This window comes from Zonotrichia leucophrys, chromosome 9 (genome assembly GCF_028769735.1).
Source record: "Zonotrichia leucophrys gambelii isolate GWCS_2022_RI chromosome 9, RI_Zleu_2.0, whole genome shotgun sequence".
Taxonomy (NCBI): Eukaryota; Metazoa; Chordata; class Aves; order Passeriformes; family Passerellidae; genus Zonotrichia; species Zonotrichia leucophrys.
This window is the reverse complement of record NC_088179.1, coordinates 15,142,621-15,169,210: the sequence shown is the minus strand read 5'-3', so window position 1 is coordinate 15,169,210 and position 26,590 is coordinate 15,142,621. Positions and strand designations below refer to the sequence as shown.

Here is a 26,590-nt window from a genome sequence, read left to right as displayed (position 1 = left end):
TATCACAAAGCCACTGTTATCTGAACAATTATCTGTGGAGCCAGCCCTGCATGGTTGCCCCATTAACATTTCATGTGCAAAGAGATGAAGCTGTGAATGCTTAAAAGTCTCCCAGTGGCTGAACTGCAAAGCTTTTATATTTTCTTTATTTGAAGACTTAGCACACAGGCGTGTGCGTGCACATAATCTTCAGGCTGGAGATTTCAAGCTGTTAGGTAAATGAAATGTTTCAATGACAACTTTTTTGGGTTTTGTCACTAGATACTGTTAGCCTTTAGTAAATTAGGAATAAATACTTGCAAAGAGAATTTCATTTTTCTTTAGCACTATTTTTTGGTGGCAGCTGGACAGATAACGCAGCCACAAAGTGAAACTTCTTTATAAAGAAGTGCAAGTACAAGCTCTTCTGAGGCTTGCAGGCAAACTCCTGCAGCTTCATAGCAGTAGTCAGCAATATTTCAAACAGTGAGAAGATAATGGTCACTTTGAAATGTAAGAAATGGATTTGGATGGTAAATTTCAAAACCAAGTGCCGATCCAACAATTGTGACCACATCTGATTGCAGCGGGCATGCTGAGGGGGGCCTGAGTCATAGTCACACTTGAAGCCTTTGTGCCTCACTCTGGTTGTAAAAAATGGGTTTGAAGTGGGGGTTAATTGATCTGCACCTGCCCAATGCAGGAACTGTTAAAAAAAGGTGTAGGGCAAATGTGAACCAGGCATCTTGTGGATGGAAGAATTACTTTTTCAGTTTATGGGCACTTACAGAATTTTCCTCTCTTGCAAGCAGGTGAATGTGGTTGTCTCCACTGTTATTCTGCCCACCTTGAAAAGAGTGGGCTGCTCAGATTGTCTGAGAGTGTTGGGTAGTTTTTTAAAAGCCGAGTTGCTTTGAGATGTCCAACATGAGGTGTCTTCAGAAAATGTTGGGTTAGGTTTTTGAATGTGATTTAAGGTACTGTGAGCTGCTAATTAGCTTTTTTTTTTTTTGTCTGTCCTGCCCTCTTGTCAACCCAGATGTTCTGCTTAAACCCAGAGAAGGGGAAAGTGCATCTGCCCAATGTGCCTGTAGGTGAGAGATTTGCAAAAAAAGTAATGCAGGATGCAAAATGAAAAGTCAGATTGTGTCTCTGGTGTTTCTCATGCATTCCCACAGCATGTACAAGTCTCTAAAAGCATGTCTGTTATGAAATGCCCCATTTCCCTTTCACCCTCTGTAATGCTGCTGCTTCTGTCCAGCCAGCATGAGTTGAGCTGTGGAGTTCAACTGCCTTGTGAATTAATTACAGGGGTGAAATCTGCTGAGGAAGAGATGAGGGGATGCAGTCACAGGAGCCCTGTGGCTCACATGTCGCCGCTGCTGCTGCAGCTCTTTCAGCATTGGACAGAGCTCTGCGGGGCTGCTGGGGCGCAGCAAACGCCGCAGCCGCCCTCGGCAGCAGCAGGGCTCCCAGAAGGGCTTCCAGAGCTGGGCAGTCTTGAGCCACAAGGTTTTGTGGCTCTGAAGGTTTTGCCACAGTTCCTAGCAGCATCATCAGAAAGCCATAAGAAGCTCAGTACCTTCTTGGGGAAAAAGATTTAATGGAATTTGGTTTTGGCTGGATGGGTATTCTGTGTGTTTCTTTGATGGTGTTTTAGATAACCTAGTGGAAACTTAAAGATTCACTTTTAAACCAGTATAAAAATAATACTGCCCATCTGTTTAACTAGTCTTGGTCTGTCTTGTAACAGTTCACTGACCATCTGTTACTGTGGTGTAGAGATAGACATTGTGAATCCACTTGACTGTGTGGATTTCAGACTTCAGTTTATTTTTGGTTGCTGGTACATATGGACCCTGTTCTGTTACTCTTGATCTGTTTGTTCACAAGGACTTCTTAGCACTAATTTCCCTGGGAGGGGTGTTTCAGAATGGGGAAAGAAGGGGAGGAAAAGCAATTAATTTTCTACTTCAGTAATCACAAATAATTTTTCCTAGTTTGGATTCCATCTCACTGTCTTTTCCCCAGCAAGCTGTGTGGATGGATTAAGCAGCCAGGGGAGAGTGGAAATCCAGATGTGAGCTATCTGATTAATGAAGTCACTGTCAGACATGCATAGTAAAACTCAGACAAAATGAATCATTTCAGGGTTCTCTTATCAGTGTTTCTGCTGTCTCCCTTCTTTCACATGGTGTTAAAGGCTGGGCAGGGTGTCTGGGCCCTGCCACAGTGCTCCTTAGTCTCCACATCCAGCAGGTGTCTGATAAATTAGAATGGTACTTAACTGGCTGGATGCATTTGCAGGGCCTGTTTGTGGGACATGCTCTTGGTTTTGGCAGTGATGCTCTTGGTTTTATTAGTGGTGCTTTTAGTAGCCCAAGTTGAAGTAGTCTCTGCAGCAGGCAAAGATCAGGAGGAAGTGTTTCCTTTCCAGGGGCAGCCAATATTATGGAAAAGAGCTGATGTTAGGTTGGGCTTGTTCATGCTTGCAGACCACCATTTGTTGCCTCATCTGTGGTGTGTGGCTGTTTTATTGACCCTTACTGAGTTCAGTCTTGGTGAAAAGCATTAGAAGAAAATTTTTCCTAAGATCATAATGTTGTTCCCTGTGGACAGCTTCCCAGCAGAGGCTTCATGGTTCAGAAGAGCTGGAAGGGGTGCTGGCTTTTCCCCTGCTTCTCTTTTACAACAGAATGAAAATTCATGTCCGTAGTACTTCTGCCTCTGGGTGACATGAGGTGGAAGTGAAACTTCCTCAGCCTAGCCAGGTATGAGCCAGGCAGCTGCTAAGCAATTAAACTAAATGTTGACACAGTCTCCATTCCTTTGATGGAAGAGTTTGAGAATGGCTGTGCAGGTCACGCAGGAACATTCCAGGAGTTGGTCTGTACTTGTTCCTATTGCTCATGAAATCCTTTGTGCTTTCTTTCTAAGTTAGCCTATTTAGACAAGCAGCAGCATTCATTCAGGCATCACCTAGCACTCCAAAAGAATCAAGTTCAGCTCTAGATCAGCTATAAGCCATCACAACTCCTCTTGTCAGGAAATCCTTCTAGCACACACGAATGCTGTGGGGAAAAATACAGCCACAATAAAGGAGGCACAACATGAACATGGAGATGGAGCAGTGTCCCAACAAACTGCAGTTTCCAGGCTGGGGAAAGCATTTCAAAATCCCACCAAGACCCACAGTATCCCTGTGCAAAGAAGTAAGTTCCCATGCAGTGAGGAGAAGTGACCAAATCCCCTCTCACTGGGAACCAACAGCACTTCTCTGTGTGTAACTACAGCAGAACATGTAGGCAAAACAGGATTATGGTTCTGCATTAGTTATCAGCTAATTAGCCCCTTGTTTTTAGACAAGGCCCACTTTATAAAAATCAGGTGAAAGGATTTCCTGAATCTATTACTTTACCAAAGCTTTGTTAACACCTCACCACCTTTAATCTCTCACCGTTCTTATTTATATTTAGTAATCTATCTGAATTATAAGTGGTGTGACCCATTCTCTGCTGAGGCCAGACTGCCAGCTTATAGAAATTACTGAAACGAGGCACCAAAGTAATGTAAGGACAAATGTCTCCCTGTACAGATTGGCATGAACACTGGAGGCAGCATTTGAGCGTAATATTGACTAATTATTTAACCATGAGTGGCAGCTTTGAACATTGTGTTCTTTTTGCTTCGCTTCCCACATTTACTGTGAATCCTAATTACGAAGGGAACAAGTATTCCTTCTCAGGTCGCTGGAAACACAGCAGCCAGCTTTGGGAGAGTGCATGGGATGCAAAGGGGAGGCAGCCGTGAACTGTGTATCAGCTAGTTCTCGTACTAGAGCTAGTACTATGTGCTAGCACTAGTACTCACTGAGCAGGGAGAGCAGGTGTTGGCAGGGATGTAGTCTGAAAATTCAAAAGCTGCTGATAAGATAAAAAATAGATCATGGACTAAAAATGCATAATTGAAAATGAGCCGTTTAGATTATTAGCAACATGTTGGGGTTTTTTTCCTACTCCCATTTTAGAAAGCTTGGCTTTTAAATGGTTGTTTCTGTGATGTTAACAAGAAGTGTCCCCAGTTGGATGCTTTTCAGTAGAGGTCATGTATATCAAGAGATCTGACCCCTAAAAGAGGAATGTAAGCTTCTGGCATTAACTTTGTGCGAAATATCTCTGCCACAGATGGAAACTTATCTGTATTTAAAGCAATATGCACGTACAGCAAACAGCTGGATTCCCTGAATGAGAAGAGACGACAGTTGCTTGAGAAGGCAGATGGTTATCTTATTCTTTCCCTTGCTACTGTCTTTTGGTCTCCTAACCCAGAAGGTGAAAAATAAGACTTCAGCTCTCAAAGAACTGAGGCAATAAACATAGCAGTAAGGTGGGAATGAATGTTTAGTGCTGCACTGAAATTTGTGACACCCTGAGCAATTAGACAAATATTTGATAAGGAAATTGATCCTATTTATTCTGAAGTCCCTAGAGAAAAAGAACTCTCTTCAGGTGCGTTTGTGTACAGTCAGGTCAAGCTCATGACATGGACCTCAGTCCCCCACAGACCCCCTGGAAAAACCTCTCTAAGTGCTGAGTTAGGCTTGATGTCTCGGCTTTTAATTGAAAACTATGCCAATGATATGGCCTTATGCCTTTCCTCTGTCCCTTGGAGAAAGCCTGTCTTCATTGTAGAATTTCTTGGGTTCAGAGAACATGGTTTTAGCTCAGCACAGAGATCAGCTGTGACTCTTGAGTGTGTATGTCCTCTCTGGCTGTGTGCACATTTCTGGGCTCTCCAAGGACACCCGTCTGCTGCAGCTCGTTGTGCACCTGCCAGCTCAGCCTCTCTATGGCTTGATGGGTTTCTCTTCCATAAGCAAAAAGTCACCTGGAAGACTTTGCTTGGCCCTCGGGCTTATTTAGAGTTGTGGGAGACAGCTGGAAGATAGCAAGGGCTTCAGTGGTGGATTGAAGTGTGCTGGATTGCTGTCCATGATCCAGCTCCCCTCAGCAAGCCTGTCTGCACACACTTCTGCTGTTGTGGCAGATTGGCACAGGAGTTGTGGCAAGCTGAGGACACCACTGGCTAAAAGATTACACTGCCTTGAGGTGCATTCTTGGAGGGGAAAGTCATGTGCAGTGTAAATATATCCTCTTACTCTTTCATCTGGGGTCAGATGATGCCAGGCTATTATATTAAATGCTCTCTTGCAGTATGTACTCTATGGATGACTTTGTGAATACTACTTTTTTCCACAATAAATTAGTTGGAAATCCCCTACCACTAGAGACCAGAGTGGTAATACCAGTCACAACCCTTTGTTTCCATTAAGCTTGATTAAGTTAGCTATGGTTGCTACTTGCTGATTTTCCTCTGCGAGAAATCTAGTGCCCGTCTTTCCTGGAAGTGCCCAATAGATGATTTTAGCTACAGAGGTATGCCGAGACCAAGATGTCAAGGTTGGCCTTGAGCTTTTGTCTCTGTATTACTGGAAAATTTATTTGTGATGTAAAATGATTGCCAAAAGCCCATTAGATAACTTGATGTCCTCTGTTCCTCCCTATTTCCAAAGTCTGCTGCAGGGCTCTGATTCCAAATGCACTTTTAATAAACTTGCAATTGCATTGCTTGTTTTAATTTAAGGTACCATTTCTGCAAACACAGAGTTGTTCTTTCTTTTTGCACTTGATACTGAGTTGGTTGTGAATATTAAGGGATATTAGCAGAGCAAGTGCAGAGCAGTGCAAAATGTGACTGAGCACATGTACTGTGCTGCACTCTGCAATGTTCTGTGTTGTACCATTTTTTGATGAGATTTGAAAAATTACAAGTGAAAACATACTCTTCCTTTGTTAGCCACTATTATTAGAACCATATGGCTTGAACTGAAGAGTAAAGTGTGTCTGACATGTATCAACCTAGCATGTGTCTGCAGGTGAATATAGTTTTTGAAATGCAGATTGAAGGGGAAATGAAGGTGAGATAGTAGCATTCACACAATTTCTCTAGGAGATGCTGGAACTATTTCTCATTTTTAAGGTCTTTCTCCAGGGTCTCTGGAGGATGACACAGAGGTGCAAGGCAATTTCTTGATAGGAATGCTGATATACAGACATGCATTTGCATTCAGCTTTTTGTAGTCCCTCATAAAATGAGACTCATCCTTGTTTGTGGAGAGGTTGACACGTGATACATAGCATGACTCCATGGAAGATATTTGCATATTGGTGTGCTGCTGCTGTGCTGCGGAGCAAAGTTCATGATGAGACCTTGACCATCCTTGCCTGGCTTGTCATGAGATAAGAGATCATGCTGTCACACTGAGTAAGAGGCTCTGTTCTTAGGAAGAAACATAAATCCTCCTATCTCAAAGCAGTCGAATTACAAATTACCTGGAGTGAAGAAGAAATTAGCCTTTTGACATAATATTTAGCATTTTATTGGTTTACATTTCTTGGATTTGTTTTACTCCTTCATTATCAGGAGATGGTTCTTCTCAAAGATGCAGCCCTGCAATGGGTAGAAATTTCAGGTCTGGCCTGCCCTGGGGATCATGTGAGTTTCCTTTTGTCCAAAGAACGTTATGAGTACAAGCATTGTGGATACCTCAGATTTGTGGTGTGCTGTTACTAGGAGAATGAAATGCTTCTTCCTCTGTCCAGAATCACGTGTCTAATATGTCAAATACATACTTTATTTTATTTCTTCATGGGATAAAGGAGTTTGTTAAGCAAGCTCTCAAAATCACTTCCAAATCTTTTCTCTCTTGTTATTTCTTGGTTACACAAGCTTGCTAGGTGTCTCATCTCTGCTGCTTTTACGTTTTAATTAAGTCCCTGTTGGTATTGAAGAACATTTGTCCAGGCCTGCAGCCTTGGTGTGTGAGTACAAGTCTGGGGAACCAGCCACTGCTCTGCTGTCCCACTATCTCCTCATGCAGACAGGGATTCCAGGCAGCATCCTGGATGAATTATATCCCACTTCCTACTGGCATATTTCACCCAGCTGCCATCACAGAGGAGCTCATCGATCCAACAGCAGCCACCACTAGCCTAGCATCAACGAGTAGCTAAAAATAATGCAGGGTGGAAAAAAACACCTAACATCTAAATATAAATCTCTAATGCCTCAGTAGGGAGCATTGCATTTCCTAATCATTCAGTCAAATTGTTTAAAGATTGATTAATACTGGAAAGCCTTATGTTTCCACCTTGGTCACTGATCTCTCCTTCTCCCAGCTCTTTTTTAAGACGGCAGAAATTTCTTTTCCCTTCCCTCCCTTTTCTCTGGTAGCTCTTCCTTTGCTTGTGTGCCCTTTTCCATAAGCCCTGCTGGCCACTGGAGCAGTGGGAGCACCATGCAGTGCCCAGCCACATTTGCAGAACTGTGCTGGCTCCTGCAGCCACCCCCAAGGAGGAACATGTTAGGGGAAGTGAAGGGGTCCAGGGGACACAGTGTGATGCTCAGGGTACCAGTCTTGCCATCTGCAAGCTGACACAGCTCCCACAAACTCAGCTTGTTGAGTTGTGCCACCTGGGCTTGCCACCCACCCTTAACCGTCGCACAGGTGGAATGAAGTAACACACAGGCATGGAGAAAATGGAGACTGGATTTTTTTCCCGACCCGTCAGCTGGCTGCCTTTGAAAATCAAAGGCTAGAGCGATTTCTTTCCTCGGGAACACATGCCAAGCAATCGTGCTCCATTGTTGCTGGCAGATTTGTTTTTGCACACTTCAGACAGGAAGAGCGGGACTCTCGGGGCGAAGATGCTGGCACAGTGCGAGTGAGATGGGAAGAGGGGAAAGAGCCAGCGAGGAAATCTGCAGGGCTTTGCCACGTTCCCTAGCAACCCGCGCCCCCAGCACCGCTTCCAGTGGCTCCTCTTCATCAGCGCAGCTGCATCGCTGTGCGAGCCGCGCCGTGGTCTGGCTGCCGCTATTTTGGGTGTAAAACACCAAGCGTGTGATTGCAGTGCTGTCATGGGCATAAGGGCTTTGGATTGCTCTCTTGCCCAGATGGGAGCAATTCACAAGGAGCGCTGGGAAAGTGACTTTCTGTTCTTGCTTGAATGTTGTCTGGTACCAGCTAGTAAATACCGTCTTGTGGCATAAAGACTTTGTGATGAGTAGGTTAGATAGCTCCCCTACCATTTGTTTTCCCCAGAAGGTGGTATTGCAGGGAGAGCTGGCATCAGTGTTTCTGGAGTAACTTCTTTCCTTCAATCCACTGCGGACACACGTGGGTTTTTGCACAACAGACACGTGGAGTATTTTGCAGTCTGGGGCACCTACGATGATTTTCTGAATGCTTTTTGCCTGCCATTTCCATGCTCCTGGCCAGACTCACTGCATCCTGTCTAGCTTCTGGGAGGTTTTAATAGAGATTCAGCACCGAATGCCAGATGGGCATTCCTGAGGACTAGGACAAAAGAAGCTGGCTGTTTGTCTACCACAGATATTTACTGCCCATACAGTGGGTGCTTTGAATGTGCTGCCTCATGCACCTGGAGTCAAAGCTGGAGATACAGCATTTTGGAGATGGTAAAAGCACGGCAGGGCCTGCTTAGGACCCAGCTTCTTTGTCTTACCATTGCTGAACAACCTTTCCTTGATTTAGTGTTTGGAGCAAAACCACCAAGTAACTTAACACTGCATATGAGCTTCCTTTCCTGTAAGCAGCTTCAGCCCTGAAGATGATCCATAGGGCTTTCAGCTGGCTTTGCTCAACTCCGTTTGCAGAATATGTCACAACTGCTATCACAATCACAGAAGCATAAACAGTAAAGCTGGAACAGACTTGAAGATCTGTCTGCTGCTCAGAGACAGGATCAACTCTGCCTAAGCTATTCTTCACAAATATTTGTTTGTTCCTACTCTGAAAAGCCTCAGTGATGGAAATCACAGACTCTCCCCAGGCAATCCCTTCCAGCACTTTGCTGGCCTCACTTTCTCATCCTCTGTGTTGCAAACCCTCTAAAGTGTGTGAGTGATTTTCAGATGAGGGTCACAGGGAGGGGGCCTGAATCTCTTATTTAATAGTGTAAAACTAATGCAAAGGGCAGAAAGAGAGCATGGAAAGAATACATTGTGTAGAGAGAAAGAAGAGGAAGGATTCTGTAAAGTGTTTGATGTTCTCAACTGTTTTTCTAGACATGCTGCTGAAATTTGCATGGCTCTTAGAAAAAGTGTAGATGAGGAAGGAGGTAGAGGAGGCATGCTTCCTCTGAAAATCCTCTAAAAGAATCCTCTAAAAGAGGGAGCCAGCTCCTCAAAAGGAGCCAGGAGAGAGAAGGCCCTGAAAAACATGTTAGCTTGAACTGGGAGTTGGTAACAGGAGCCCATAAAAGCCAGTCTGACACGTCCCCCACAGATGGGAACAGAGACTTTTAACTTAATTTTAAGTGAACCCTGGAGTGTCACCTGCAAGGAAGCTGGCTTCAATCACCCATTTCCCCAGAGAGTGGGGTCTTTGTCTGCGGTGTTCACTCTTGGTCTGGCAGTCTGGAAGCAAGTTTTCTCCCTGTGTAATTTGTTCTGTGAGAGACAAATGCAGCTGAGGGCTCAGGGGGCTGCAGTTAGTCTGGTCTAGGTTTGGACAGCCTTGTTGACTCAAATAGTGCCTCTCAACCAGCCAATGTACACCTGATTACATTGCTCACCTTGGCATGTTGAGCTAGATTCTCCACTGCTGTGTAAATCAGTGAGTTCCCTGGAGCAACTGATTTGCACCATCTGAATGTCTAGCCCGTCCTTTTCAAGTAAATTCAGCAAAATTTATGTATATGTATATACACCTTTGTTTTTCCCCTTTTGTCAGTGAGCCTGCAAGCTTCTAAGTCGTTAAAATACAGGAGGCTGCTGCTGTTGTGGCTGTACAGCACATGAAAATGGTTCGTGGACAAAGTGAATGTATACATCAGAATGGTACAGGCACAGTGTTGTGTCCAGCCACAGCTCTCAGCCTTCTCAGCTCTAATTGCACATGTCACCACCTCTGCCAGTTCACTCCATTCTCCACCAAGTACTGCTCAACCAATTAGTGAGATAAGCCTGCCTCCAGCCCAGGATGGATGTGGACAGCCTTCTTAGCTGCATCTCTGTACATGGAGGAATGTTTTGACGACTAAACATGGATCTTGTTGAGCTGTCAGTTTGACTCACTCTCCCAAGTGTCTCATTTACTGAGCCATCAGGCTCTTCCTGACCTCCTCAGAGTCAGTCCCAGCATCACACAAAAGATGGCACAGAAATACAGCTTGAACGTGGCCTTCTGAACAGGGTGAGTTTCTTAAAGCATTTGATGCCTTGAACAGTGTAGATCATTAGGTCTGTATGTCAGTACAGTACTGTGCCCTCAGGATGACAGCAGCCTTAGAGGCTGCAGCTGGGGAAGTTATGTTCCCATCCTTAGTGCACAGCCTGGTTTGGCTGCCAAGATCCTGGGGCTTTTTGAGAGGCTGATGGGAAAGCAGAGGACGAGGAAAAGTAGTAGAAAAGCTCTGAATCTGGGGAATCCCATACTCCCTTCTGTCTCCAGTGCCAAGCAGAATTCTTTCTCCTTGCCATTTATTCCATGGGTAGCACAATCCCCACAGCACAAGCCCCTGTGGGGATTGTGCTACCATCTTAAGCATCATGGCCATAGAAGTAATTTTCTGTTTGGCTGGAAAGCATGCCTGTGACAAATGTGGGATCACACACTACATGTGGCAGGGGAAGTAGAAAGAAGGATCATGTGACACTGAAACTCCATATACAACTTCCAGGAAGGAATCAAAAGTGACACTGAGGGTGTAGTGCTCTGCCCTGGGTGTCTATTGTCCCATTAAAAACACACACACACTCACACATACATGTGCGTGTCTGGAGGCATCTGACCAATCCTGTAGACTGAAACTTCAGGGTTTTGTTGGCATTGGATAGTTCCTGTAGAAAGGAAATCATTCAGTAAAATCAGCTGACACTGATACCTCTCCTTTGGGTCTTGCTTTCCTGTTTGTTCCCTGCTCTGAGGGTGCTATTACCCTTCCATTTCATATTGCTCCTTTGTACACTGGTCTTCCCTAAGCCAGTCTTCCTCTGGTGGGTGCATATCTCCATGTGCCCTCTCTGCATGGACTCTTGCCAGCTATGGAAGCTCCTAGCCAGGCTGTACTTTGTTCTCCATCCTCTCTGCCTCATTCCATCCTCCCCTTTGATGCTGGGCTCTGGCTCAAATCACTTACTGCATGCTGCCTTCTGAATGTTTTTTCCCTCTTCCTACCAGCACTTCTCTCTTGCCTTTTTTAATTGCTGAACTGAGGTAGTTCTGACTTTTTTAATTGCTGTATTTGTGTTGCTAAATGCTAATTTGCTCTTTGCCCTGCCTCCCTCCCCATGTTGCCAGAGCCCTCATTCCAGATCTGACCATCACCTCTCTGCTTCTGGGGCTCTTCCCCTCCAAGGGCCATCACCTGCCCTCTGCACAAGCAGGATTCATAGGATCCACAACAGGACTAGAACAGCCAAATCACTCCTGTTCCAGCGTTGAATGGAAAAGGTTGAAACCCTTTGAATATTGAATAGCCATGGTGAAGCTTCCTGCAGCATTTTTTGATAGCACATAATCCCTGCTTCTTTGGCTCCCTGCCATGATTTGGCCACCAGTTGTGGTGTGCTGGGTCTTCATCCTGCAGTGCTCTCTGAGGAAAAATCATTCCTCTTCTCTTGCTGCCCTTTTCTCAGCTTCCCTCCCATGTGATTGTGGGAAATTCCTGAGCAGTTTTTCAAGGGAGACTTGGAGCTTTTATTTGAGTAATACTTTACTGCCCTGGACTCTATTACAGGAGAATTATGACTTTGTTGAGAAATTTCTACTGCTGTGAGCCAAATGAGAGATCATTTTTGTAAGTACATTGGATGAAATAAATTATAATCTAGATGGCGGGCATTTACCCTGGCCTTTTTCTTCCAAGTGCAGTATAGAATTTGGCACTGTTTTGTTCTGAAAATATTATTTCTGATTATCTGAGGTAATTGATAGTGAAACATGTGCAAGTCTCTTCTAAAGCAGCAGTGCTTAGGCTATCAAGATGACACTCACTTGGGGCTGCAGGCCTTCACTCTTTCCTCTTTCTTTTCTTGTGTATTACTCCCTCTATTCCTGATGGCACTGTTTAATTTCATCATCTCTCACCTTACTGCCAGTGTGTCCTGTCTTCTGCCTGATGTTGCTCAGCATCACAGTAGCACCTCAAGTGCAGCTAATGCCTTATGGGTGCAGCTGCACTGGGAGCTGGCTGCCAAACCCTTCCCCAGACTCTCCTGTGAGCAAGCAGCGCCAGGTCTGTGTTAAACTGCCTGCTTCTGGTGGGGACCTCCATATAACAGAAGGTGAAGGGCTCTTCAAGTGTTTAATCACCAGTGATGACCAACTCCAGCCTGGTAATTTTGTGAAGAGGCTCTTGTCCTTGTTTGGGCTGGAGAGAGATAGGCGAGGGCTTGGTGGTGGCAGTGTGGTCCGCTCAACACTGATGGGCCAGGCGATTGCTCCTCATGAATTAAATAACATGTGTTTGCAAATGGTACTTGACGTGATGTTAGATGACTGAGCTGAGATCCAGGTGACCTACAGATACCTGCAGAGGGCTCTTCATGAGGAGAATTAGTTGTTTTAAGTGCAGTAAAGCTTCAGGCTCTTAAAGGTCAATAAAGCATTTCATCAACAAAACCATCCATAAAGATGGTATAAAATATAGAGGTGCTTTAATTGAAGTAGAGATGAGGTGAACTCTGATCTTTACTGCCTACATATTGTCTTGAGCTGTGTCAGTATCCTTTAAATAATCTTCTCTACAGTCGTTCACCACAAGACCTGGAGGTGCAAGCAAATGAGGTCTCCCTCTGACTTTGATGAGTAGCAATCTTCTCATTATTATTTGCAAGTTCTCTTTTCTCTTGCATCACTGGAAAAGGTGTCACTTTGAAAAATTTTTGTCACCCTTGAAGCACTTGGAAGCACCTCGCTTTGACTGAGAGGTGAGCACAATAAGATGGCCTGAACAGAATCCAGATGTCTCTTAAATTTCTGACTCCTTTTCTCTGACAGACTGAAAGTGAAATGAAGAGTCGTACTCAGTGCTTACGCTCTCTGACATGTTTGGAGCTCCCTATCTTCTTTCCAAAGGAACTTGTGCCCATTTTGTTAAAAGGGGTTGGCACCCTCCAGTAACCTCCTCAAGAAACATAGCCTGTGCAAAGTTAAAGGTAAAACAGGAAAGCTTTTAGAATGAAAGCAGCTACACATTAGGAAAAGATGACAGGTGATTCTGGGATTGGAGCATGAGTAAAATGTAGAAGTCTCCCAGTTGTGAAATAGGGAAGAAGCTTGTGAGTCCAGAAGGAATGTAATTTGCTTTTGCCCCATTATTGTTTCCTCAACTATTATTCTTATCACTTTTATTTATACAAGACCACTGAGGACATGTTGGGAGACCAGTGTTTGTTTTGAAGATGTTATAATCTTAAAAGACAAAATCTAGACATATGTGAGTGAAAGGAGGCACAGTCTTGGCTAGTAAAGGTAATTATTAATAGTCATGATTTGTACTCATTCAGCATCTTTCATTCAAGGATCTCAAAGCATTTTGTAATGAAGAGTTCATTGAGCCTCTCAAACTCTCTTGAGACAGCCAAGTGTTATGAACACCATTTATAACAGCAGTGTGCAGGATCAGACTGGTTAAGAATATTGCTGAGGATAAAGCTCAGGAATCCTATCCTCCAATGCTATGGATGTTGAACCAAGCACCTGCTCCAGTCTGAGAAGCCTTTTTTTTTTACTGTAATTTATATATATAATCTTTTAAAGTGTTAAGCAAAATATGTAGTCTTCATTTAAGTCATTGGTGTCCTGGGAAGTGTAATGGCCCATGTCACAGTTGACTAAAAGTGAGACTACAGATAGTGGGTTAAACACACTTGGTTAACCATTTGTTTGCTGTTACAGTTTTCACATGAAAAAACCTTATATTAAAACCTGTCTTGGTGATGGAAAGTGATATGATTTTAGGTTTCTTTGTGTATTAAAACAGAAACACAATTTGCATATTTTAAGTATCTTTTCTAGCCTATTCAGGCTTCTGGCAAGAAAGCTATATTTAAACTGTTAATACAGTATGAATGCAAGTTTCACATGCAAAATTAGTACCATTAAAATGGTGAGATTTATTTTTCTTTTGAAACAAGTGATGCCATGGCACTTCTGTTTTTGTTACCTGCTAAGGCCCCGCAGCTGGGGCCGCTTGTTTTTTCACTGGGTGCCAAAGCTGAACCGCAGGGCAGGTGGTGCTGGTACTGAGCACCGGGTCCAGCCCCAGCTCTGGGGGTGACTGGTGGTCAGACAGTGCTGGGGAGCTCCTGGGGCACTGTGGGTGCCATGCCAGCCGTGTCTGTGAGCCCATCACACTGTGTCACCCCTCAGTGTGTGTGGAAATTGTTCAGCTCTGCCTTTCTGAAAGGTTGTGCAAGTGAAAAACTTTAAAAAAGGTCAAAACTGAGTTATTTCCTTAGATTTTAAGGGTGCTTCTGGAAGGGTAGGCTTTGGAGGGAAGGTGCTTCTGGAAGGGTAGGCTTTGGAAGGAAGGTGGTGCTGGAAGGGTAGGCTTTGGAGGGAAGGTGGTGCTGGAAGGGTAGACTTTGGAGGGAAGGTGCTTCTGGAAGGGTAGGCTTTGGAAGGAAGGTGGTGCTGGAAGGGTAGGCTTTGGAGGGAAGGTGGTGCTAGAAGGATACACTTTGGAGGGAAGGTGCTTCTTTCAGTCATTTCATTGTGGCAGTGAATCATCTGAGTGAGTTGAGTACTGTGTCAGCTTACACATCTCTTTTCATCAGTGAATATTGAAGCATTTCCATTTTTATTGGGTTTGCCTCTGTGCTTGTGCTTTTAGATGGGAATATGGCTTGGTTGATGGTGAGCCCTTGGAGTGCCAATCACTGCCACTGGAGCTCCCCACAGCTTGATATCTTTCAGTAGTGCCACCTTGGACTGGCACAAGGGAGCCCTGTACAGGTCTTGGGGCTCATCACCTGCCCAAGCAAGGAGTCCTGTATGCTCTGTGCACCCCAGGACCTATAGCCAAAATGTCAAGAAGTGAATTCAAACTCTTGTACAGCAGTGTGCTGTGCAGCTTGGGATCAAAGCACAGCTGGGGATTGTTGTCTCATATGGAAGTTTATGGCTCCTACTCTGAAGTACAGATTTTGACCTGTTGATAGTAGTAAATATAATGCTTAATTAATTAGTGCTTTGAAGGCCATCCTGGAAGCCCCCAGTATTATGATGGGAAGAGGAGGGGTGTTGAGAGGCAGCCTGTAGAGTCTTTACTGCTGGTGATGATCCATGGGAGTAAGGGAATGCTTGACTCTGAGCCCAGAGAGATGTGGCAAGGCAAGCAGCTTGGAGCAGAATAAAGCCTTTGATCTTGAAACAGAGAGATGAGTAAGCATAGGACCTCCTGATACAATTTTATGGAGCAGACTGAGCTCTTCCAGCCAAAACCATAGGGATAGAATGGTACAGTCTCTTTATTTGTATATGGGTATAATAATGGTGCCTCATTCTCACTCTCAGTAGTACCATCCAGCTGTTCCTTGAGTTCTTGGCTTTTTTTTTTTTTTAATGCCTAAAATGTCTATTACCAAAATAAGTGGGGTTAATGGAAAAACACAAAACAAAACAGCCTGCTCCCCTTTTCATATGAGATAAGTCTTGACAAGTAAAGCATATTTGTGTAATGATAGGGCCAAGAGGCCCCAGGCAAGATCAGGCACTGCTGCATTTGTTTCTGTATATACATTTAAGCACCAATGGGACATTAAAATGTAGTATTTTATATGTGAAATATAGCTTAAATCTGCTGTTTCCTGAGATAACATGTAAAATATTTATTACTTGGAGAACCAGCCACTGCTTTGTATTTCATAATGAGAAATGGTCAATGTTGCTCCATAAAAATCTTGCACATCTGCTGTTAGCTCTGAATATATAAACAGTCCATAGTGTCCAGCAGAAGCAAGGACTCACCAGAATAGCAGTGGAAGGTGTCATTTAACACAGTCATGCTCAGTGCAGAAGCCAGAAGCAAATGGTGGTGTTTACAGAGTATCCAGTTTTTATAATACCTAGAAAAAATAACCAGCCCTTCCAGATTCAAAACATCAGTGAGAATATGAAGAGTAGCAAGAAAAACTACTTAGTCTGTTTACATATAATAGCATAAAACAATCCAAGGACAAAACAGTGATGTTCTTTTGTTACCATGCTTGATGTTTAATAAAAGGCTCTGTCTCTGTATAGTCACTAATGTCGTAGAAGCTTGAACAGCTTCACAGCACTGATTAATTAAGACAGAAGTATTGCTGAACCCATTTTACAGTGAAATTAGGGTGCATGTATGGTGAGCCTGTTCAATTCAGTATCAGTACACAAAGACCAAGATTTTGGGTTCGTGACTGTAAGCTAAAAGCTCTGCTCTGGTGAGTCAAAATAGACATCTGTATGAGCAGCCTGATTTTCAAAAGTCCAGGAAATGTCTCAATTCTATCATGATTTTGCATTCTGGCTCTACTGTCTTTTAAAATTATCAACAAGATACCTCCCCTTCTACCTGTCTGCATCCCAGTTTCACAGTGTTAAAAAAAAAAAAAAAAAAAAAGACAATTGTGCAAAATTGCTGGCTGTGGAGCTAAAGCAGAGGAAAATACTTTTATTGTTATTATTACTCAAATTCTGTGTAGCTTAATGCCACAAGAGATCACTGAAACTAAGAGCTTAGCAGGATTAGGACAGGCAATGTGCATGGATAGTTAAGTGAGGATACAGTTGCAATAATGAAGTTTAAAAATAAAGAAAAATATCCTCTAGAGCTTTGAAGCAGTTACAAAACTGTCCTATTTCAAAGCCAGGCAGTGTTAAACAAATGAGGGCTCTGCTGGCAGAACTGCACGTTCTGGATTGCTGGTTTGCTGTGAGGGGCAGGGCAGGTAGGCAGCCAGGGAACCAGTGGCTTGTTCCACTCTGGTATGGCCCAGAAGAGCTCTCTCTCCTGGCAGCCCAACACTTGAAATTTTGGTCTGCTGGTGTGGGCTGGAGGGCACTGGCTGTCAGTGGATATTTCCTCATGCAGGGCAGTTTCTTCAGAGGATCTTGATGAGTTATCCTCTGACCAGGAATAAACCCAGGAATGTGCATGCTGCAAGGATTCCAGGCAGAATCCTCTTTTCAGGAATCTTTATGTACTCTGGCAGCTGTAACCTTTCACTGGGAAAATAAATCAAGAATTAAAATATTTTTTCCTAATGCACCTCCTCTGTAAGAGTTGGCCTTAATTATAAACTGAATTACAGCTATAGGCAGTCTTGATCCTTCCTTGGGAGCACAACTCATGAGAGATGTGACACTATGCTGGATTTCTTGCTCTGAAAGTTTGTGATGGCTTTGGGTAGTCAATAAATTCTTTAAAAATGTGGTCTTTGTCAAACCATTGAACAAAAAATTATGCTGCAATACTATTTAACTGACTATTAGTTTTGGTGAGTGAAATGAAAGGACTAACTTCATGCAGTTGAAACAGGAGGAAAAAAGTGAAGAGAAAGTAGCTATCGGTGAAAGATGTTTCTGGCTGCTTTTCAATTCCAAATTCAGCTAATTCTACCTTCTGAAAAGAAGATAATTTCCACATTTCTGTAACTGGGAACACGTAATTGAAGTTATTTTCTCCCAGGGAGAAGAAGCTTCTTCTACAATGTTTGCAAATGGACAAGAAAAATGACCACATACAGTGTATTCTGAATGATGGTGCATTCATCACAGCATCATCTTCAGATGGCTTTGCAGATTCTGCACTGCAGTTTTTACCCATATGGGTAAATATTTATGTGGGGATGGGGAAGGTTCTTGTTGGCAAATGCACCACACTGACTGCAGAGCTCCCTTTTCTGGGCAGCCCTTACATCTGAGACAGGTCTGGAGTAGAAAACATGTACCAGGGAAGCACTGAAGCAAGTATCAGCTTTGTGTACCAAAATAATTATGCAGTGATTCCACACGACTGCTTCTTTTGACCTGGCTTTTCAGGAACTGAACTTTAATAAGGAAGATGAGCCAGATGTTGGTGCAGCATTTTGATAGTGGCACAAGCAATTAGCTCACTTCCTTTGTAGCATGAAGATACTTTCTTCTACAGGGCTTAACCCTGGAAGTGCTGGTGTTTTCCTTAACATCCCAACTAAGTATGCAGGACAGTGTTTGTTTAGGAATGCTTTTGCATCTGCACATGCTATGCAATCCTCTTTTCTTCCTGAACTTGCTCCTGCAGTCTTCTCTTCCCTGAAGTTGCTTGGTGTTTGATCTCAGTAGCACAGGTGCCTGTGCTTCCAAAGCATAGTTTCTCCTGCCAGCTTTTTACTGGGCTCTTTTCCATTTTCGTGGATCAGTTTATCATCCCTGATGCTTCTGTGGTTAGCCAGACAGAGTGGTGCTTTGCATCTGCAAGTCAATGCAGTCCCTTTCTTTGAGCTGTGTCTAGCTAAGGATGTGGATATTTGTGTGCACTGAGGTATGTGCATGGGGAAAAGAGAATGCATGAAGTTAGTTAACTGGTAGATCAGACAGCAAATTGAATTTCTAGACAGCCTTGATTATTGTACAGATCAGGAGAAAAAAGAGGAAGTTTAATATAAACAACAACACCACAACTCTTTTTTGTAAGGCAAGCCAGAGTATTTTTACCCTGACCTAACAAAGGAGGAGGAAGGAAACTGTTTTGCTGAAACAAGTATTTTATATTGGACTAAGGATACACTTTCCTCTCTATGCTTGTGTGTGTGCGTGTCCCAGCAAACAGCATGTTCATATTCATGAAATGCATTTTCCTGGAGGCACGTAGTCAGCATGTGCTGTGGGAGGAGGAAAAAGATGTGCCTAGCACTCCTTAAAGGCTGGTCAAAAAGGCATAGCATTTTAGTAAAAATTAGTCCAAGTGTCTCGTAACATTGTGGTTGGTATTTGTTATTTCTGCTGACATTGGGTACTGGATAGGAAATCTGCCTGGTTTGGAAAAGTGCAATGTAGATAAAATAGGAGAGCAGCCTATTTATTGTATGTATGAGGCAGTGTGGCCTCCAAAACCAGAGAGAGTCAGACAAAACTGAAAATCTGCAGATTTTGGTCTTTAATTTTAAAGGGCCTAATCCAAGCCCTCATGAATTAGTTGTGGAGGGCTCCCCAGTTGGGAGTTATGGGAAGCCAGCATGGAAATGAGGGAGAGGCTTCACCCACCTCCTGCCAAAGCCTGGCTGTGCTGGCCTGCAGGTGCAGTGCCTTTAGGTTGCAGAGTGTTCAGTGTAGGTCTGCAACACCAGGTAGAGCCCCAGTGAGTGAGGCTGGAAAGTACAGGGCTCCCAGCAGCCAGGATGCAGGATTTGTCTTTGCCTTAGAGCCCATGTGTGATACTGAGCAAATCGCTTCAGCTCCATGTATCTCACTGCCCTTTTCTGTGAACAGACTGTGGCTTGTGCCTTCTGTTTTTGTCCATATCTATTACAGGGCCCAAGGGTAAAGGCAGTGTTTCAAATGATGTGTGGACAGAGCCCAGCAGAAGAGGTTGGTGATGACTAATGGGAAATACAGGGATGGGGGCCATCATCAGCTTCAGACCCTGCTGTCTTCTCCATGCAAAGTCTAGGAAAGGAGTCTCTGTTGATGGAATAGCAGAGGTCATTCTTTTCTGCATGGAAACTGAAATAGGTACAATACCTAGAATAGAACCTTAAGAAGCTTGGATTGATTTCTCAAGCTAATAAATCCTTGGCTGCACTTGCTGTGTTAAAATATATGTTCAGGAAAGATTCGTGATCGGCTCTTAGGAACAAGAGAGCAAAGGGAAAAAAACAGGTTGTTCCAAGATTAAATGTCTTACATTTGACAATTTTAATTGACTTACTAATAAACTTTTTTTAGGATTACACTATATATTATTTCTGATAAAGTTGTTGTAGACTAGCCCTTCTAAAAAAGCCACAAAGCTCTGGCCAAGGGAATCTGGGTGTTCTGGGTCAAATACCTGCTTCTAGAACTTCTAGTCATGTGAATGGCCTTATCCACACCGAAATTATGTATCCCACAGAGATGACACTTACCTGGCTTAGAGGGCAAATGCAGATCACCGTACTGCTTGCCTCCCCATGTGCAAAAGTAAGTTGTGGTAACCCAAACACATCAGCATGGTTGCATTTGTACAAAAAATTTACTGCTCTGTATGTGGATGTTCAGCATTTCCAGATGCTCAAGACAACTGCTAGGCAACTAGAATTCCTGGAGAAATGCACAAAATCCTTAAATGTTGTTCAGAAAAAAAATTCATAAGCAGGGAAAAAGAAAACATGTGTGGGAAAATCTGAATGTATGTTAGGTCCAATCTATGTTCTCAGTCAGGGAGGCTGAATGTGTGGCAAACAGACCTTGCACAACCCTTCAGGGAAATTCATCCAGCCTGGGGCTTATTCGAGGTACACTTTTTTCCCTAGGGGACCATTCCAGCCCTCTCCCTCGTGAACTGCTGCTACTCTGCTGCAGAGTGGGTTTTGGGCAGGCAGTGGATGCAGCTGCTGCATTGAGTATGTGTGCACAGCAAATCCAGCCCTTCCAGGGAGCACAGCCTCCTGCTGAGGCCAGCAAGTGAGGAGCGTGATGGTGCAGCCTAGCATGGACCCTAGAAAAGGAAATATGATGAGGTCAGGAACATGCAGCTGTTTGGGTTTTGGAAGTGGGTGATTGAAGCATTATCACAAAGTGCCGTTCTGAGACCTTCTCTGCATAGATTGATATCTCATTTGAAATCTCCTTCTTGCCTGAAAGAAAAATGCTTGGAAGTATATAGTTAATTCTCTTGAAGAGCAGTGCTTTAAAGCTGCTGTTCTCTGTTGAACATCACTGGCTCAATAAAGATTCATCATGTCAGATGTAGTCCCTAGAAGTGGTCAATGTATTGTTTCTCCAGTGATTTTACGTTTTCTTGCCATCTAAGTAGTTATGGAGCATGGAAAAATGTTTCCTTGTTTCATATCAAAGGTCCATTCCTTGATGTAGGCAGCAATTAATCAATAAAATCACTTGCTTTACTGAAATTATGTGTTTTATAAATAAATTAGTTTTCATATGCAAGTCTTTCAAGAAAGCAGTGTGCACAAGGAGAGCTGGTGTCAGCATTTTTTAATCCTGAGATGACTGAGTTCCTCCTTATGGATACCAAACTTAGCTTCTTCTAAGAAACTTCGAGGCACAAGACTATTTCTGTGCTTCTCAAAATATGCCATACTTTTGGTGTTTTCCAGGGAGAATACTCTCTTAGGCTGCAAATACTGTATGCGGCTGTTAGCTTATGAAGGCCAAGAGATCTTGGGTTCTACACACATATTAAAACCTTTGTATCTCTAGTACTAAAAATCTGTGGACCAGCTCCTGATCTCACCAAATTAACAGCAGGATTTGTGTCAAAACAAACAAGAAGATAACTTAACTAGTGGCTTGGGATTATCTGTCTTTGTCCATATACTCTACCATGGGAGAATTATCATTTATGTTGTGTTGTTAAGTGATGGGAACTTTTACCAAGTCTGAACTTAAATGCTTCCAAAGCCTTTTTCAGTTTTGAAGAACATTTGTATCAAGTTATTCTTGTAATAATCTTCTTTTTTATTATTATGTGCTACCCAGTAGATATATAGTTATGGGGCGCAGGATATTTCCCTTTCTAGGAGGATATATAGTACTTCACTGGATGGTCTTCAGAGTCCATTTTCATTACATTAAGTAAGGTGTTTACTTGCTTGAATCCCTTGTGTCTTAAAAAAATTCAACACTAAATGAAGAATGAAGTTCAACACTGAGCAGCCAATATAGCCCCTTACTGTGTGAATGCTTTTATGCCACATCACAGGCTGTTCTTTTTGGTTTTTTTTTCAGAGTGGGTATCCAAGCTCTGGACCTACATCAAGCACTCCTGCCTTCAGGCCTGAGGATGAGCTGGAACATCTGACCAAGAAAATGCTGTATGACATGGAGAATCCTCCGTCTGATGAGTACTTTGGTGAGCCATGTCACAAGTGTTCGTGGTCCTCTTCTGTATTTACTGGGTTCAGTAATGGGAGGTCTGACAACTGCTCTGGTAATGTAGTGACACTTGTTTTGATAGATGTGCTTTCCATGCTTGGGCTGGAAGTGTAATCATCCATAGGAATTCCTCTGTAATTTCAGCATAAATCTCATGCTCACTCACTGTATGTTTATAGTCTTACTGGATATAAAGTTGAATTTTTCAGTGTCTGGTTCATTTTCACACCATCTGTCCCCAGCTTCCAGGCTACCAGTCTGAATTCAGGTGCGGTCGCTTTCGTGCCTGCCTGCCCCATCCCTTCTCATTGCAGCTGCAAAAAAATCTGGCAGTGTAAATGTGTTCTGCTTCCAAGGCATGGATTTTCATTTTCTGTATGCTGGCACAGATTGAAAGGAAATCCATTTTGAGTCAATCAGGTTGGTTATACATGGGGACCCAGAATTGGGTCCAACAAATACAAGTAAGACAAATCTGGACTGATTGGTTCATAATGGTGTCATCTTCCTTACCTGGAAAAAGATATGCATCTAATTTCCTTCTTAAGTGTTATAGAGTATAATTATCTTAGGCACCTATAGGTGTAGAATTATATCTTGCCTTTACATGAAGCATAGGTGGTAAGACCTCTGAACTCTGCATTGAAATCAAAGAGTCTTGGCCACTTGATTTTGGTGAGATCAATGGATCTGCCTGTGTGCTTTGTTTCTTACAGGCTTGGGCAGTAATGTTATTATGAAACAAACTGCTGTAGTTTGTACAGTTAAAGACTGGGGCAGGCCATTCATTTTGTGTTCTTTATATTCCTTTATTTCAACATTTCTTAAAAATTCATTTAGATTGCCCCCAGATCTATTTGCTATAGAGTTTGGTTGGACCAACACATTTCTGGCTTAAAGAAATTTTCGTGATCTGGTTTAATCAGAGAGTGGGTGGGACCACAGTTTCACTAACAAGCAAGGATCTTGCAGTGGCAAAAGATCTGATAATATGAGAAGATTAAGATGTTCTCATCAAACAAATATTGCCCTTGTAGGTGGGGTTAGTATCCGTCCCAATTCTCTATCAGTACCTTCCACCTTCTGTGGCTGCACCCTAATAACCAAAATGTCTTCTCTGTAAACACTGATAGTCATCAGAAGTGATGATTATCACAGATCTGAGGTGTGAGCAGGAATGGCGAACTGAATAGAAAATAGCCAGGGAGCATTTTCTGTGTTTCTGCCTTTGACTTTGTCCATAGCCATTTGGGTTTACTCTCTGATGTTTTAAACATGAAACTACAACCAAATAAACATAACATGTATTTAGCCGTTAGCTGGGCAGGAAAGAGAGGGAAACGTTTTTCCTGCCCTCTTCAGGCAAGTGGCTGAAGCCCTGAAGCATGAGATCTGATTACAGCAATTTTCTTAAAGCAGAACTGTGTGGCAGGAGTTGGTTGATGGACCAAAGCCCATTACGTTTTCCTTTTTGCCCAAGAAAGCAGGCAGATAAACAAAGAAGATTCGCTGGCTCAAGGTCAGAAAGAACCTTGCCATTATACTGCCTAATGTCCTCCTCTCAGTTTCTCCCAGGAACATGATTGAATCATGACTTAAAAAAAAAAAAGATCTAATCTTATCTTAAAAACTTCAAGCAATGGTGAGTCAACCACCTACCCTGATAAGCTGTTCTAGTGATTAATTTTCCTCACAGCTCGAAAATTGCTTCCTGAAGTGAAGTTTTAGTTTTGTTTACCACTTGTATTTATGAAGCTGCGAAGCTCAGATTTTGCAGACTAATATTGTATGACTAAGATTGCTCTGCTCTGTTCAAGAGGGTGGTACATCAAAGTTTCTTCATCCAAAAGGGATGCATAGCTGAAAGAGTGGGAACATAAAGTCTCTCAGGTCATCAATTTGGCTATCAGATCAGACCAATGTCAGACCAATGCCATGCCATTAGCTCTTAATTCAGCGGGAGATGAGAAAATGGAAAGGAGGCTTCAGAGCACTGTAAAGTTTTGCCAGTGTTATTCATATAAACAGTAGCATAATCAGAGGTGGAATAATCATGCATGATGCATGGTGGAGAAATCAAGCAACCTTAGTCCTACTCTGGGCAGGTCATGTGTAATTACCAGCTGCCCCTGATTGATCTGATTGCACTGTGTGCCACTGAAGTTCATCTCTTCAGGTGAGGTGATGTCCAGCCTTGGCATTCCTGATGTGCCAAAGAACTATGTCTTGGGCTGGACATCTCCTCAGCTCCCTGTGCATGCTGTGCCCCATACAGCCTTCTAGGAGCCTTTCTGTCTAACAAAACACAGAATGCTGGGGCACTGCTTCATATGCTTAGATACAGTTGATGCCTGAAGAGGCTGACCTGGAACAGAGGCTAGACAGAGTTAAAGGAATAAAGTAGGTGTTTATTAAAAGGCCTTCAAAGGATACACCTTGGGCAGTACCAGAGCCTGGCTGTGGCTCTGCCCAGGATGGACCCAAGATGGATGCAAGATGGATGACCAGTCACAAGTTTTCACACTTCTATAAGTTTTGGTTAATTTACGTATTGAGGTCATTTGTCCAATTAAAGCTTCAGGTTATGAAGTCCCATCCTCCCAGACTGCTCTCCTCAATTCACTGTTGTTTATACTTCTTGACAGCAGCGTCCTTGGTTCTCAGGCTGGGAAAGAATTTTTTTGTCTGTAAACTGTGAAGGGAACTTGCTAACACTTAATATAAAGTTCAGAGTCACACACTAGGGCAGCACAGAATCGAAAAAATATGCAAGCTAAAACTTAAGGCATCAGTGAAAGAGGTAGGCTGCCCTCATCTTCCTAGCTTTGCTCCAACCCAGGCTCCTCCCTGGGTCTCTGGAGTCACAGTGGATGAAGCTCTCTGATATGGCAGTGCAGGCCGGGAGTTTTGTACTAATTCTGGCTATGTCAGAACTAAATGCTCATCTCCACTTGAGCTGTCAGCCAGTGCCTTCAGTAACTTCATGCTCATGTGGAAAGAACAAATTAAGTGTGGGAGGGAAAAAGAGTCTTTCAACTTTGGTTAACTGTCTCAACCAATATCTCTGCCCTTGTTCTTTAGTTGTTTAGCATGGTAATGTGGACTGTACAGGATTCATATGGCACATTGATCAAGTAATCCGAAAAAGGACAAATGGGCAGAGACATTGACTCTGATTTGCATTAAATATCTTATGCCTGAGGTCTAAATGCCATGGTAATTGTAGCATACCAGATAGCTGTCAGCTAATCACTTTTATTAGTTTGAATTTAGAAAACTGGATTTCAGCATATTAAAAGTTGGTTAAGAGCAGATAGGTTTTGAATTGAAGAATCTAATTAACCTTGCTAGAAAGCTGCAAGGCGTTATATTAAGTCATGAAAATAATTTGTTGAAATAATTACATTTGAACTGTCAGGCTAGAGAAAGGTCATTTTACTTGATCTGCCCACACTCTGGGATCTTCTGTGTAACCAACTTCCTTCTGCAAGTTCATTCACAGTATCTCTGGTTTTCAATCAAGCCATCTTGGTTCTGTAGTCAGCAGAATATGCCCAGAAGTGGGCAGGGTGAAGGTTCCTTGGGAAGGAAGAAGAGTAGTAGTCACTCAAGTTGTCTCTTTGCTCTGGAAATTCTGGCAGACCCAGTGAGCTGAGCTGAGGAGCTGGGCAGCCAGCACTTCCATCCAGTCTGTGCTTACTGCACCTCTCTGCAGCTTCCCAGGTGGAAACCACTGAAAGTGTTTTCTGAGTTGGGGGAACAGTTCTAGGCAGGGGTTGCCCACCCAAGCACTCACAGCTGGCAGCAGGGCATGGATCACACTGTCCGCCTGGGAGTGTGGTGGGAGCCAGGAGCAGCATGCTGGAGATGCTTGGAAGCAGCCAGATCACAGCTGGCAGCTTTGTCTTTCCAGGGCTTACCACAGCAGCACAACCAGTTGCTGGGAAATCCTCTAGTTGCCATTGGCAAGGCAATGCTTAAGTATGGAAATATCACTAGGCATAAGAATTTTTTTTAAATTCTTGTGAATTTTTAGAAGTTAAACCTGCATGTTGGGTATTCTGCCTAACTTTTATTAAGACCAAACTACTATAATAGGTCTAAGCACCCTAATCCTTGGTGTATGTCCCCTCCAACCCCCTTGCAGATTCTGGAGTAACTTGTGGAGTGACTACTCCTGGGAAGTCCTTGGCAGATCAGCAAATTAAAGTCTTTTGAGTCTAAGCTGCTCTTCCTTCTTTACTGATGATTAAGTTGCTGATCTGTGGTAGTTGGCTGTCTTTAATCAAATCCCTTTTTATTAGAAAGGATTCCCAAATGTCTTATGCTCTGTGCAGTAGGGATAGTTTCTCTCTATCACAGCCCTCCCTGTTGATAAATGTGCTATTATAGACAAGCATGTCTGATTTGTTTGGAAAAAATAATACCTAGTGGAGTGGAAATTGGGTAAGGTTGAAGGAGGAG

The 26,590-nt window shown here is 43.2% G+C and overlaps 1 protein-coding gene across 11 annotated transcripts in view; it reads left to right on the top strand.

Moving 5' to 3' along the window:
* Positions 1-26,590, top strand: part of LPP (LIM domain containing preferred translocation partner in lipoma) — a 318,754-nt gene that overhangs the window by 226,330 nt on the left and 65,834 nt on the right. For all 11 annotated transcript variants that reach the window (XM_064721315.1, XM_064721322.1, XM_064721313.1 and 8 more), the window contains one exon: positions 21,980-22,103. In XM_064721315.1, coding sequence (XP_064577385.1) covers positions 21,980-22,103 — 124 coding nt within the window. The remainder of the gene's footprint in view (positions 1-21,979; positions 22,104-26,590) is intronic.